Genomic DNA, 14,026 nt, shown 5'->3' on the forward strand with positions numbered 1-14,026 from the left:
TTTCTTGTAGCCTCTAACACCCACTCCTCTTTTTCCTACTACCTTTCCCAGATGTCCTTGCCCCTCACCTGCTGTTTGCAAGCTTCAGATTCTTTTCTACACTGACCTGAAAGCCTTTGAGTTCATCACTGCCTACAGGCTCACCTCTGCTCTAGTGCTCAGCAAACTGGACTACTATGTAAGCGTTGTCCTTGGACTTCCCTTCTTCCCATTCGCTACCCTCAACAGAATTGTCAACTTTACAACACGTAACCTTTTCAACCTTCATAGATCCTCGCTCCTTACTATATGAAGCAGATTTTGCCCCATTTTCTTTGGAATACTCTTTGAACAATGGATGACACACTCCCAGTACCATAGAGCTTTGATGTCATGTCCAGAAAAGCACCACAGGACACTGGGCTTTTCTGCGCAGTACACGCCAACTTTTGTTCTCATTCCCTCATTTCCAGCTTTTCTCACTGTTATCCCCAACATAGAAAACTAACACCAAATACCTTGTGCTGCTTTGCCCCCATATTGAAGTCGTCTTGTCACACATTTGTTATGTGTGACATCTTTTTCTTATTTCAAGCAGGTTTTGGAAAGGCCCACAGTGGGAAAGATGAATGACCACCTTCCTCAGACTATTTTATTTACCTCCCAGCACCATTAGCCAAGTGGCACATGCACTGCTCACTTTAGGAATTCAGCCACTTGTATATTGTCTAGTTGAGCTCCACATATTACACTTGCCGAAGGAAAGGTATAATCTTTCAGTTTTCACAGCCAGTTTAGAAGGTTCCATGTGATTTGATCGTGGGCGGTTTTGCCAGCATCCCCAAACGAAACCTTTCATTGACCTTTACGAATCCAAGACAGCAATACTTTGTGTATTCCATTTGGAATCCTGTTAATGCGTTTTTCTTTCTTTGGAAATGCAAAATTCTGTGAAACTTAATGTTTTAATCTATTTTCAGTCCACAATTGATTTTTTTGTTTAGGATAATGTCTTTATTCCATGTATATGTCTATGCATTTCGGAGTCTGGGATAGAGGCTTACTGCTTATTTAAGGTTACTTGGTAAATCCTGCATGCATTGGCTTACAAAATGGAGCCTGACCAAACCTGAGTTTTAGACCTTAAACCAATTCAAGATAATTTGAAGTTACATGCCGTTCATTGATAGCTGTGGATGCAAAGTGGCTACAATTGATCTTTCCTATGTGTTTTCCAGGGTGCTGATGTTGGACATTAGTGAGCAATTGGACAGAAAGGATGTGGAGTCAATAATTTTTCTACTTGGAGATTATGTGGGACATGGGCGACTGGCAAAAGCCAAGGTATGTATTCCTTGCTTTATCCCACCAATAACTGAGTAGCATCTGTTTAAAAGTGCATCCTCAAAACTTTCTGCGAAGCATTCAAAGATTGAATGTATCATGCTGTGAGGGTCTAGGAGTAAGAGACGGACACACGGTGATATGTTGATTGGCAAAGGCTTTTATTATAAAGTAAAATGGGGCAGTTGTAGGAAAACCAAACTAGCTAACGAAGCTGTCTGCATCAGAATGTCCAAAGTAAAGAGTGCTGTCCTGTATCAAAATCCTACTCTGTCCCTCACAAGCTAAACTAAGTATATGTGCAAGGGGAAAATGTCTCTTGACTGCCGACCTGCAGCCCGATCTCGTCAATCAAACACCAAAAGTTCCAAAAGGTGTAGAAAATCAAGCAAAAGTTCCACAAGACTCAAGGGCTGTCTCCCTTTCCTCAGTCTTTCCAGCATATGAAAGCATATGAAAACTGGTAAAGGTTTCACAAAGACCCAAGGGTTTGGATCCCTTTCTCCAGGATCTTTGCTGTATCTGTGCCTCTACTAAACTGCCTTGTGTGTAGGCGACTCCTGTCCCTTCTTTAGCTCCCCTCCCTTGGTTTACTCTCCTGCCAAGGTCTTGAATGTGCAAGCTTTGTATTTATGCTTTTGGGTATTTGTCCCCCCTGTGGGTCCCAGAACCCCTTCACTTGATTATGTTTCCAGCTCTCTTCTTCTCCTGACCACAACCCCGATTCACTCTCTTGCCAAGATACTTTCTTGCATCCACAAAGCTTTTGTTCCCTATTGTGATGCCCAGGGTCTTGTTTCCCGAGTATAGGTCTGAGACCCCTTTCAGTTCTATGTTTTCACAGTTCTTTTTCTCTGTACCCCAGAGACTTGGTTTACTCTCCTGCCAAGATCTGTGGATGGCGGGGCTTAAATAGGTTAAGTTCTTAAATGTTCTGTAATTCGCTGTGTTCTTTTCCATAATGGGTCCCAAACGCCCTTCACGTGGTTTTTCTCCGTTTAATGTTTCACATCTCTTGCTGCTCGTCTCTTGCTCCCTCTGGGTCTCCCCAACCTTGGGATCAGCCACCTTGTTACCTGTAGGGTCTAGGCCGTCCGTCAATCGTCTCTCATTGCTGGCGAGTCTCCCAGCGCTTTCGGCAAATTCTTCGGCTTTCTGGCGTCATCACCGGACCTCTTTGTGCTTCCTTCTCTGCTCGGCTTCTGTCTTCCTGCCATCTTGTGTCTCCACTCCGCAGCAGGCGGCTTGCCTCTGCTTGGGTCTGCTACCCCATTGGTGAGCCTCCTCGGAGTGTGGTTCTCCATGGGGCGTGCTGTTCTCCACGTACCTCCTGCCTCTCATGGTCCGTGCCGGACCAAGAACGAAGACGCCATTCTCCCGCTGCCACTTTGCCTTTGAATGAGTCTGGGCCACTCAGGTCCTGGCAAAAGCTGGAAAGCGTGCTGTCACTCGGGTTGGTGAGCATCATACCTTGCGTCCTCTTCTTCGTCCCAGTAGTTAACTGGGATGTATTGCAGTATACATGGGAGTCTCGGGTAATGTAGTGAAGGATGGATTTAGAGGGCAGATGGGAGGGGGAAAAGGGTAATGTGTTTTTCCAAGCTGGTCACCACTCTCAATGGGGTTCTCCCTTACCATGAGATCTTCCTGTTGAGCACCACCCTCAGGGAGAATATTGGGTAGCGGCCTCACCCCACTGGCCTCCTGGAAAGGGGCTCTCCCTTTTTAAAGTAGAGAAGACCTCTTGGGATCCGTCACAATGCACACACATGATGCTTTCCTCAGCGTCTTTTGAAGTAGGATTTGTTTTACAAACTCTTTTAAATGTTCCTTTATAAGGTGACCTAGAATGATAATTCCCTCGGCTTTTTACACTACGGTGTTCTAACTAGATTATGGTGTCTGCAAAAGGATCCTTAAGAATTATGAAGGAATCCCAGTTTGCACTAATTAAGCAAATAACAAAGTGCTGTCTCTATCTATTACCGGGATGGAATTCAGACAGTATCTAGTGTTCAGATAGAGACGGTTGCCTGATAGTACATGAGGCTCGAAGATACTTCATTGATCTAAAGGCGACTGATATACAGAGGAGTACATTGAACAACCGGCGATACCGGCAATAATTATACATGAGAATTGGTTGCATATCTATGCCGACGAACACAGACAGCCAACGTGCCAAAAGAGACAGAAATTGGAGTAACAAGCTTGCCTTGTCCTTTTCTCCGGATGATTTGACTATTTGGACCTAAAAAGATAGTTCATAATTCGTGAGCATCAACGTTAAGAGAATACACAAATGAACTAGCCCCACCCAGCAATACACAACAAACCAAGTGTTTATCGTATCGTAATAACCTGAATAGAGATACCATGACAAGATGGCGGAATGCTTGAAACAAACAGATATACAACATCGGACTCAGCCCTCCGCATTACCAAGAGAAACTACATCCCTATGGGAACCACACGCGTCCTCACTGCGGAACGCCATGGACGAACAGATTCTAAGCTCTGCAAGGCTCTTTTCCGAAAACAAACCACGCTAGCAGCACGGTGCCTGAAAAACAGGATCGATTGATGCACAGAGACACTGGAGGAGGACAGCGACCTACAGCTCTGTGATCCACAGAGAAAAGGTAAAGCTTACATGCAAATGCTGTGGTAGCGAGTACTAGCGAACATTGCGCGAATTAACTTATACTGACAGAGCTTTATCCGATATTCTCTGTCACCCGATAGTGTCCACACTAAAGACCCAGAGCCACGCCGAGACACAAACACCATGGCATCCGATAAGAGATGATACTCTTCACAAGATGGCTCTGAGCCAACAAGGTAAAGCGCAAGGTTGGAAAAAACAACCTGTTTAACAATACCATGTATAAGAACATGTCACAGTGATATTACAATGCGGTTACATATCAAGCACTCTGCATTCTATTTCAGAGTCGCAACTAAGAATCAACCAAAGCGCAAGCTGGAACGCTGGATTAAAGGGACCAAATAAGACCCCGCCAACAGGTGGGTTAAGTGTTTTATATAAAAAACCACCCTAAAATGAGTAGGTTTCTAGCCATGTAATGTAGATATAAGTAGCACTCAAGTTAAAATGGCGATTATAAAAGCATAAAATTATGCTTTTTTGCAGATTGCCTCAAGCAAGACTACTTAAAAGTCTTCCTAACAATAACAGCCAGTATTGTTCGCCCCCACCGAACCGGTTCAGGTAATTAATTACCTGTATTTATGTTCCAGATTCAATGTATTAACTGTAATAGATTATTAACATTTAGCGCTTATACTATTTTTGTTTGTAGACCAAGAGTTAACGAAATACTTACCTGGTGACATTCTATTTACTGCTACATACGTGACTATATGGTGAAATATCCTGATGAATGTTCACTATTAATGAGACATTGAACAGAATCATGTTGCAACCATAATCTTTTGTATTAGTACTGTTGCGCTCACCTGGTCTCTGCAGAGGCGTTGGGGCACGGTTGCAGCCCTCCCGGGGGTGAGGTCGCTCGGGGTCAGACTTCGCCCTCTGCGCTTATGTGGTGAATGGTGGTAATAGCTGATGCTGTTCGGGGCTGCTCCTGCGTGGATAATAGGGGGCGTGAGTATGCCAGTTTGTGTGCCTGATCCCCTTCTAGACCCCTTCTCCCAAACCGTGGTACCCATGGGATGCGCTGTCCCTGGAAAGCTCACCTATTGATTAGTTTTGGCGAGCACTCCGTCCTGCTGCTTCTGGCAGGGGCGCTTGTATGATCTGGACAGAGTTCCTTCACTGGTCCCTTGCACGTGGAAGTCCAGTCCTGCTGCGACTAAGCCACTATACTTCAGGTAAGTGTTCCTGTTTGCCTTTGGTCTGTTTTTGTTGTATTGTAAAGTTTGTTGTCTTGTATTGCTGTCCGTTCCACTTTTGATGTTTGCTCTTTTGCTTTCTTCCCATGCAGGTGAGGTTGCCGGCCTGGCAGAAGCTGCGGAGCTCGAGGCGGCAGCCGGAGGGATTGAGGAACAAAGCTGCAGCGGTACAGTAGCTGGTAAGTTGTTAAGTAGGGGGTGCACAAGGTTCAAATGCGGCACGGCCGTAGGACGGATGTTCTAACCTTGTCTTTCTTCTTCACAGTGTCTGGGTTTGTGGATTCGGAGTGCAGCGCTATGGCGTCTGGATCAAGCTCACTGGATGCTAGGAGATGAGTCTGCAGATGAAGCGATGAAGCACCGGTTTTCTGGAGGTGAGTATGCAGGAGAAAGCCTGGTTTCAAAGGTAAGTAAACTGGTCCAAGGGGCAGTGAGCATCACATTGCATGTGAGTGCACAGTAACACGATGCACCGGCCTTAAGGATGGAGCAGCTTATATAGCTGAGCTTCTGAAGCCACGCCCACCAGGTTCAGCCTGCCACCCACACCCTGCCACACCCGATGAGTCAGCACATGAAGACCAGGGCTAGGGAGCCACAAGTCAGCACATGAGGATGTTCTCTGGAATAAAGGCTTTCAGCTCCTGTAAAGTTCTTGTAAAATAAAAGCACTCCTGCACTGAAATAAAGGTTTCCTGCTCACATCTCTATATGAGCCTGGCGCCAAAGGCGCCAGGACTGAGTCCAGCCAGGGCCCCTGTGTTTATTGGTCCCAAAGGGATATAAGTGAGTCAAGTGACCCATTGCCCCCATCACTAGATGGTGTGGTTTTTGTGTACATGAGAAAAAGAAGAGGTAGAGGATAAAACATCACCGAAAAGCCGAGTTCCTCCAGTGTCTTTGCACCAATCATTTTCACCTCTATTCATTGATGAATATAATCACTAACGTATTGTATGTTCACTATATATGTATGTGCTAGAATAATTTTGTATAAGAATAAACAGATTTTAATAAAGCTTTTAAATCAATGAAGTATCTTTGAGCCTCTTGAACTGTCAGGCAACCGTCTCTATCTCAACACTAGATACTGTCTGCCAAAGGATAGCAGTCAACTAGGAGGAACATTGGTGAGTAACAGTTTCTTTTACCTTGCATGCAGTCAATTTCCTAAGAGTCAGATTGGCCAGGGAAAGGGCACTAATCCAAGGGGGAGGGTGAATATAAGGGAACAGGCAACCCGTAGTATGTGTTATTTGGGTGTGGTCAGAAGTGGAGAATGACCAAGAGGCCAGCAGGGGGTAGAAAGGAGCGGTGTGCTGTGGAAGCGATTTCTGCAGAAGGTGAGGTATTGACTAGAAGGAGAACGTGGTATTGCTGTATGAGCGTGCGTGTTTGTGTTGCAAGTGTGGTTAGAAAGATTAGTGTAAGGTGTGACTGATGTAAGGAACTCATGGTGGCAACATTAAAGACAGAAACAAGTGATCAGAGTTCAACAGTGTTTATTAAACTATATAGGTATGGTGAAAAAACGCCTAATCTAAACCTAAATCTAAGATGGGAGCAAGAAGACGGTGCTATAGTGGTGTCTTGTCAAATAAAAATGGCCTATACTAAAAAATAAATCTTGCCATTCCTTACAACTAAATACAAAAAGATTGTGGGATAAGGGAAGTGTTCACAAATGATAAATCAAGATGTGGTAGCCGGGGTCTCCCGTTTTGAGCACGGGACAAGGTGGGACTCCTGAGCACCGCAAGCGCTCGAGCTTTCCCAGCATGCGGCTACAGTTCCGTTGTCAGGTATCAGGATCTCCGGTGGTTAAGCCTCTTTTCTTCAAAAAGTCTCTGGCCTCCGAGGACCTGATGCGGTCAAAATAACAATCAAAAATGTCCTTTCCGTTTGTATGTTGGGTGATGACTTTTCACCTTTGGATCCCCTTCTTCCGGACTCTGATCCACAAAAGTTCCTAGTGATATCAGGACCTTTGGTGGTTAGATCTCTTGCTTTCGTGGGCCTGGTGTGTTCAAAACTATAAACAAAAGTTCCTTTCCGATTCTAGGTGGGTGATGATTGTTCACCCCTTTGTCCCCCTCTTCCGGGCTCAGACCCTTCTCGAATATCAGCCCCTCTCCGTTGGGTTCACTCTGGCTTGTATTCAGAAGATTTCTCTGTAGCATGATGTATCGGTGGGGTGATGGTTGTTCTCCCCTGGATCCTCCTCTCTGGGCTCAGACCCTTCTTGTGCTTAGCCGCCTTCTGTCGAGTTCACTATGGCTTGGTGTTCAAAACTATTTCTTCTTTCGCATTCACAAGTTTTAATGTCTTTCTGAACAGTTCACTGTGGACATCCCTCTGTCGGGTTCACTCTTGTCAACACATTGTTCTATAGGACTTCAGGCTTTGCCCCACTCCATCCTCATCCCTCAGTCGGGTTCATTCTTGCCAACTTTTGTCAGTCACACAGTTCTTTCTCTTTTCTCACTATGCAGGATTCATCTCCCTTAGCTTTCCAGTTACGTGATATGATATGGAATTTATAACGGGCCTATGCACAAGTGTTTCAGGGCGCGACAAGGCAAGGGAGGGGGAACAAAAGGGAAGACAGCGACAATGATCTTACTAGGCCAGGTGACATTGAGATTGCGCAAGGACAGGGGTGGGGGAGGGGAAAGGTGCGAGCGGAAAGTGGAGGGGGCAGTGCAGTACATGGGATCAATCAGTAAACACAATAAAAAAGTGTGGCAAGCTGGTGGCAAGTGCAGACATTGTGTCCAAGTGCTGGTAGCGGGGACTGTAGGGATACAGAAACCGACCCCAAGTGCAAGGGTTGCCAGCAGGGGGGCGGGGGGCCGGTGCAGGTGTGCAACTGGTGGGGCGGCGACCAGGGCCCGAGATCAGAGGGTAGTCTGGTGACAAGTGCAGTTTCAGTTTCAGCCAGGAGTTCAGCAGGGGAGAGGAAGAGAGAAAGCAGAAGCAAAGAGGAAGGTCTTGAGGTGCTTCCGGAACTGGAGATGGAGCTCCAGTTTCAGAGAGGCAGGGAGGATGTTCCAGAGGGAGGCCCCAGCCGAAGAAAGAGATCTACCACCAACTTGTTGCTTGGAGAAGTGACTGACCCTGAGGGAGTTTGAGGCGGATGAGCGAAGGGCTCGAGAAGGAAGATATTTACGACGAGAGAGTTGTAGGTATTGAGGCCCCATGCACCAGAAGACCTTGTGAACAATGAAGAGGGTTTTGAACTTAATCCTCGCAGCCACAGAGGTCTGGAGACAGCGAGCTTCTGGGAGAAGCAGAGGAACGGAAGAATAACTCTGAGGAGGTGTAGTTGGTAGTGTGACTTCTTAGAGACGTCAGAGATGTGAGGAGAGAAGGAGAGTGTGGAGTCGAAGAGGACCCTGAGGTTTTTAGCCTCACAGATGGACGCAGGGAGAGGGCCAAGGGAGGCTGACCAGAGAGTGACAGGCAAGGAGGAAGCAGGTGTGCCAATTAGGAGAATCTGTCTTACTGGCATTAAGGCAGAGATCGTTGGCGGCACACCACTCCTGGATAGCAGACACAGTCAGATATGCTAGAAGGAGAAGCAGTGGCGGAGGGGATCCTTAAAGGAGCTTAATGTCATCCGCATAGCACTGAAAGTTGGGGCAGAGAGCGGCAATGTAGTGGGTAAGAAGTGGCAGGTATTGGTTGAACAGCCAGGGAGAGAGGTTAGACCCCTGGGGAACACCACAGGCAGAGAGAGAGAGATAGAGGAGAGGGAGTAACCTAGTTGGACCTGGAAGGGTCGATCGGAGAGGAAAGAGCGTCAAAGACTTTTGACTGTACAGGGGGTTTTGCTAGACACCTGTATGACCACTTTGACCTTTTCCTTGCGGCACTCCTAGGGCCTTCTGGTATCAGTAGTTTCAACAACCGTGGGATCAACCAGTTCTCTTGAGTGAGCACCCATGTGGGACCGGATCCCTCTGCAGCTGGCTTTCCCTTATTGTTAACAGTTCTTTGAACTTTTCTAAATTTGCCACTTTGCGTTTTTCGTTCAATAAAGTTTGGTTTCTTATAGGTTCTCCCCTCGACTCACCGGCTGTGATGAACCGCTTGGTCTTTCTTGTATCTGGAGTCAAGGACAGTACCACTGTAGCAGGTGTCTCTCTCTGTTCTGCTCATCGGCGTAGGCATGCTCTGTGTACCGTTGACATCTGCTGCAACACACGCTTGCTGTTGTCTGCGGTCTTACGATTCCTCCCATGGAGGCTTTGCTGGTCTGGGTCGGAAAGGGCAAGGTCGCTTCTCTCCTTGTCACCCTTTCGATTCTCACCGCCTTTCTGCTCCTCTTGAACTGCCGTGTTTGGATATCTGTCTCATTGTGCGGTCTGCCTTGCTCGACATGTGCTTTTTGTGATCCACCTTTTATCCCTGTGGCAAAGGAAAGGGCAGTTAGGTGTGTGTGTGGTTCTGCTCAATTGCCTGACTTTGCCTGACCCTTGTGTTGGCATATGTCAGGTAAATAGCTCTGTTGTTAGTCTGTTTTCTACATTATGGGAAAGTGTTTGTGTTAGAAATGTGGGGGGGGGGTAGAGTTGCTGAGTATCGTACGGGGTAGGATAGGGAACAGGTGTTAAATGGAAGTATAATCCTTGTACTAGGGGGTTTGGTAAACTCAGTAGGATGAGATTGGTAGGGTTTGTGAAACAGACCGGAAAGACCAGGATTATTATTGTGAAACGAACAGGGGGGATTGTGGGAACAGTAGTGTTTTGGCAAGGTAGACTGTTCGGGAGAAAATAATCAGAAGGACGTGCAAAAGAGTAATTTGGAGTATTAAGGTAGAAAACAGGAAATAAGGATTCTGAGAGCAGTTGTTTCCTACTTTAATGAGTTTGGACTCTTAATTGGTTTACCTGCGGTATGGGGTGTTTGGATTCTGGTAAGGGAGCTCCCTTGGGAGCAAGTGAGACAGATGTGGTACAACCTACAAAGGTCTCAGTGATCCTGTCCTCCTCATCTTCTTCTTCAGTATAATACTTCTTCGGTATTCTCTGAGCACAACCCGGGCTCCCCTACCTAGGTGATCCTCCCTTGCTCGTCCACACCCAAGGTTGGGATCTGAGAGCACCAGCCCTTCCCTGGCCACCTGAATAAGGGATTCTCGAGCTCTACTTGGGAGAATACCCTCAGGTTTATCACACTGAAATGGACTGGGCTGAGTGTAAGGAGAGTGTCTGAGTAGTTGGAGGGATGAGTTCTAGTAGTAGTTTGTAGGAACACATAGGAGTATGGCGAAGGGAGGTACAACATCATTGGGTGGATGCAAGTTCTAGAGAGTGTAAAAGATATGAGGGACAAAAGAGAAAAGAGAGTAACGGGTGGAGAGGGAGAGTAGAGCAAAGATAGAAGGGAGAGTAGAGAGGAAGCATGAAAGAAACCATTGAATCTTACAGGCTGTGTGCAAGGTCAATCCCTAAACCCCTTAGAGCACTAACAACTGGCTACAGTTGGGACATTCAGGAAGTCCCAGAGAGTTCAAAGCAAAAAGACTAAAGGCTTTTAGGCCACCGCCACAAATAATTTTAGTGCTTAGCTTACTTACGGTGAAACCATCATTAGCACTAAACTAGGGATAAGGACGTTTGGGCCAGGGGGAGGTGCGAACAGACAAGGTTGGCCCTAGGTAAAACTGAATATTTAATATAAACCCTTGAAACCGCCTTTGAGAGTGGGAGTGGTTCTTGTGCCATCTGTGACCTGTTTATTTATTGAATTTCTAAAGCGCTTTAAACTAAAGCGATGTACAAAATGTGTGTTATGGTACAAAATAAAGAAATGATGAACAGTACAAATTACAATTTAGAAGAGAAGGATGAGGCAAAACAAAAGATTAACCATTAAGCTAGAAATGTCAAGATGATCCTTTTGCCTGTAAAACTGAAGGCCTAGCAGCATAATTTAGCCAGACAATAAATTGAGATTAAAATGAATAAAAAAGGAGGAGCAACTAAACATGAAAAAGAGTCGGAACAAAGAAAAACATGGGATCAGAATAACAAGGGCAGGAACCAACTGCGGTCAACAAAAGAAGTCCAAGCAGCTGCAAAAGCCACACTCCACCAGGAGGACTGACAACCACCATCAGTGCTTGCGGTACCTTCACCACCAATCCAGATGCAGCCAGTCCAATGCCGGATGCCAAAGAAGCGTTGCCATGCCCAGGCTGCCGTTGAATCCAAGCGACAAAGGCAATGCAGGCAACGCCTTTAAACCCAGAAAAGGGCTGGTCAGAACGAGGACACAGTCTGAATTTTCATCTTACTGATGACTTTATTAAACAATATGGATGAAAGACTATCTTTACCCTATACCTACCTAGCAAAATTTAACTAAGGTGCTCATCAGTTGTTGGTGAGAGTCCAAATCATAATCTGTCCACTGCCTCAACTAACCTATCCTTTTTTTTTTTACTTTGATTTTTATTGAACATTTTTCATTGGGCAGTACTATGTGTTCCAAACAACAACAGCAGCAACAATAACAAACCCTTTTTGTCCCCATAACCTCCCCCTCACATGAGCTACTATGAGTGACCGTCGCCCAGTGGGACATTAAGACTGGTAATTGAGTCCAAACCTTCAGCTTTATCGGCGATGCAAGTTGCTTGAATCATGCCTGTGCACTACAAGAGGTTCCTTCGACACAGGAAACCAGTGGCTCCGCAAAGACCTGATCCCACCATTCGACTGGGATCTTAAGGCCTCTCACATCCCTCCTTTAGTAACACAGCACCCCACTCGGTCAAAAAACTTTCCATCTTATCATTTGCAATCGCTGTCAACTTCTCATAGGTAAATATAGCCCACAGTTTAAACATGCTTATTGGTTAGTGTGGTTTTGCTTTTCCATTTCTGGGCCAAAGCTACCCTTCCAGCCCTTAGCATGGCTTCCACAATTTTTGGGAACCTGGAGGATTCGGAAACAGCGGGTGGGATACCTAACAAAGTCTCAAAGGGACGTAAAGAAGGCGTCACACCGACCAGGTCCTTGATCCAGCTCATGACTTCCGCCCAGTAGACCTGACCGGACGGGCACTCCCACCACATATGGTACCACATTCCTCAGTGTCCACACTCTCTTGGGCAGAACTGGGAAGATCCCACAAACATTTTGGACAGCCTCACAGGGGGCAGGTGCCAAGATAGAAGAATTTTAAAATTGTGTTCCATTGCTGACTTGTACAAGGAACCAGCGAGCATTAACTTGTAAACTTTCCCCGAGGTTTCGTCTGTTATTTCTGCACCAACCCTTTTCTCCCAGAATTGTCTAAAATTCAAGGGCGTAAGGACTCGGGAGATATCCATGTACCACTTGGGGTCTGTCAAGATACCCTTCAGATGCAGGTATTCAAAGACAGTCAAGGCATTCGTCACCAGGGCCTCTGACAATGCCTCCTACTCAATTGAGCTATTTCCCCTGAACAATTGAGCAACTCTCTCTAAACCCATGTCTGACCACTGCTGCGTGTTGCGGAGGCCCTTGGTTCCCAAGTCCAATGCTGCACCCCACAACAAACTCTGGGGCGAAGGCCAATAAGAGAGGGGAGAGTTTGCTTTATTACATTTCCACAGGCTCCAGAGCACTGCCAAAGTCGGGTGAGTTCTAACGTGGGGCGGGATCTCCTTGGCATGTGCCTAAAGCAGGTCTGACTTTTTTTAGGAATGGGTATGTGTGTCTTCGATTAAAAAGTTCAGCAAGTACCCATGTCGTCCCGCAGGTGTTCCAACATTACTCGTAGCTGCTATGCCTTATAATCTAATCAGAAGTCAGAGAGGTCGAAGCCCCCTAAATCTCTGTGGAGAGTCAGAGTAGCATATTTAATTCTAGACCTCTTCCCATTCCATATGAACTGGTGCACCATACCCTACAATTTCACAAAGAAAGTCTTTGGGAGGGGTGAGGGGAGAGCCGTGAATAAATACAGACAACTTGGGAGGAAATTCATTTTCAAAGATACCATTCAGCCAAACCAAGAGAGGGCGAGGGGCGCCCAGCGCAGCAAATCTGATCTTATTCTCTCTAGGATAGGAGCATAATTGGCCTCTACTAATTTTCTCAAATCTCTAGGGAGGTGAATACCCAGATAGGGAGAGGACGAGTTCTCAATTCTCATACCACCCACTGTCTTCCTACTTCCGGTCTCCCGGTCTTCCTCGCCCATGGGCATGACGTTTGATTTGAGTACAGTTGTTTTCAGGCCCGAGAATCTGCCAAAAGACTGCATCTGCTTTAGGAGTTCTGGGAGAGATTTCGAGAAATTCGTAAGATAGCAGAGAATATCATCTGCGAACATGGAAAGCTTAAAGTCTAGTTCCCCACTTTGAATTCCTGTGATCCCATGGTTCAATCTAATAGCAATAGCTAGGGGATCCATGACCAGGGCATACAGCTGGGGGAAATGGGACAGCCCTGCCTCGTCCCTCTAGTAAGCTGCAGGGGGAGGAAACTATGCCATTGATGGCAACTTTTGCTGTAGAACCATTGTATAGCCTTGCTATCCACTGCCTAAAATTCATGCCGAACCCCATCTCCTGCAAAACTTTACCCATATGTTGCCACTCAACGCGGTCAAAGGCCTTTTCTGAGTCTATGGATATCGGGTGTCCTGCCAGCCCCCTACGTCTGGATTTGTGCATTAGGTTTATAGTCTTCCTTATGTTATCTGCTCCCTGCCGACATGGGATAAATCTCACCTGATCCCCATGAACCAGCAAGGTCCTCTGATGAGCCAGTCTGTTGGCCAACAGTTTGGCCATTATTTTAACTTCAGTGTTCAGCAGGGAAA

General features: G+C 46.3%; 1 protein-coding gene across 5 annotated transcripts in view; it reads left to right on the top strand.

Annotated features, from left to right (window-relative positions):
• Window positions 1-14,026, top strand: part of CFLAR (CASP8 and FADD like apoptosis regulator) — a 621,840-nt gene that overhangs the window by 258,592 nt on the left and 349,222 nt on the right. For all 5 annotated transcript variants that reach the window (XM_069615454.1, XM_069615451.1, XM_069615453.1 and 2 more), the window contains one exon: window positions 1,218-1,323. In XM_069615454.1, the coding sequence (XP_069471555.1) occupies window positions 1,218-1,323 (106 nt within the window). The remainder of the gene's footprint in view (window positions 1-1,217; window positions 1,324-14,026) is intronic.

Source organism: Ambystoma mexicanum, chromosome 9 (genome assembly GCF_040938575.1).
Source record: "Ambystoma mexicanum isolate Mex_15411 chromosome 9, UKY_AmexF1_1, whole genome shotgun sequence".
In the NCBI taxonomy this organism is placed as follows: Eukaryota; Metazoa; Chordata; class Amphibia; order Caudata; family Ambystomatidae; genus Ambystoma; species Ambystoma mexicanum.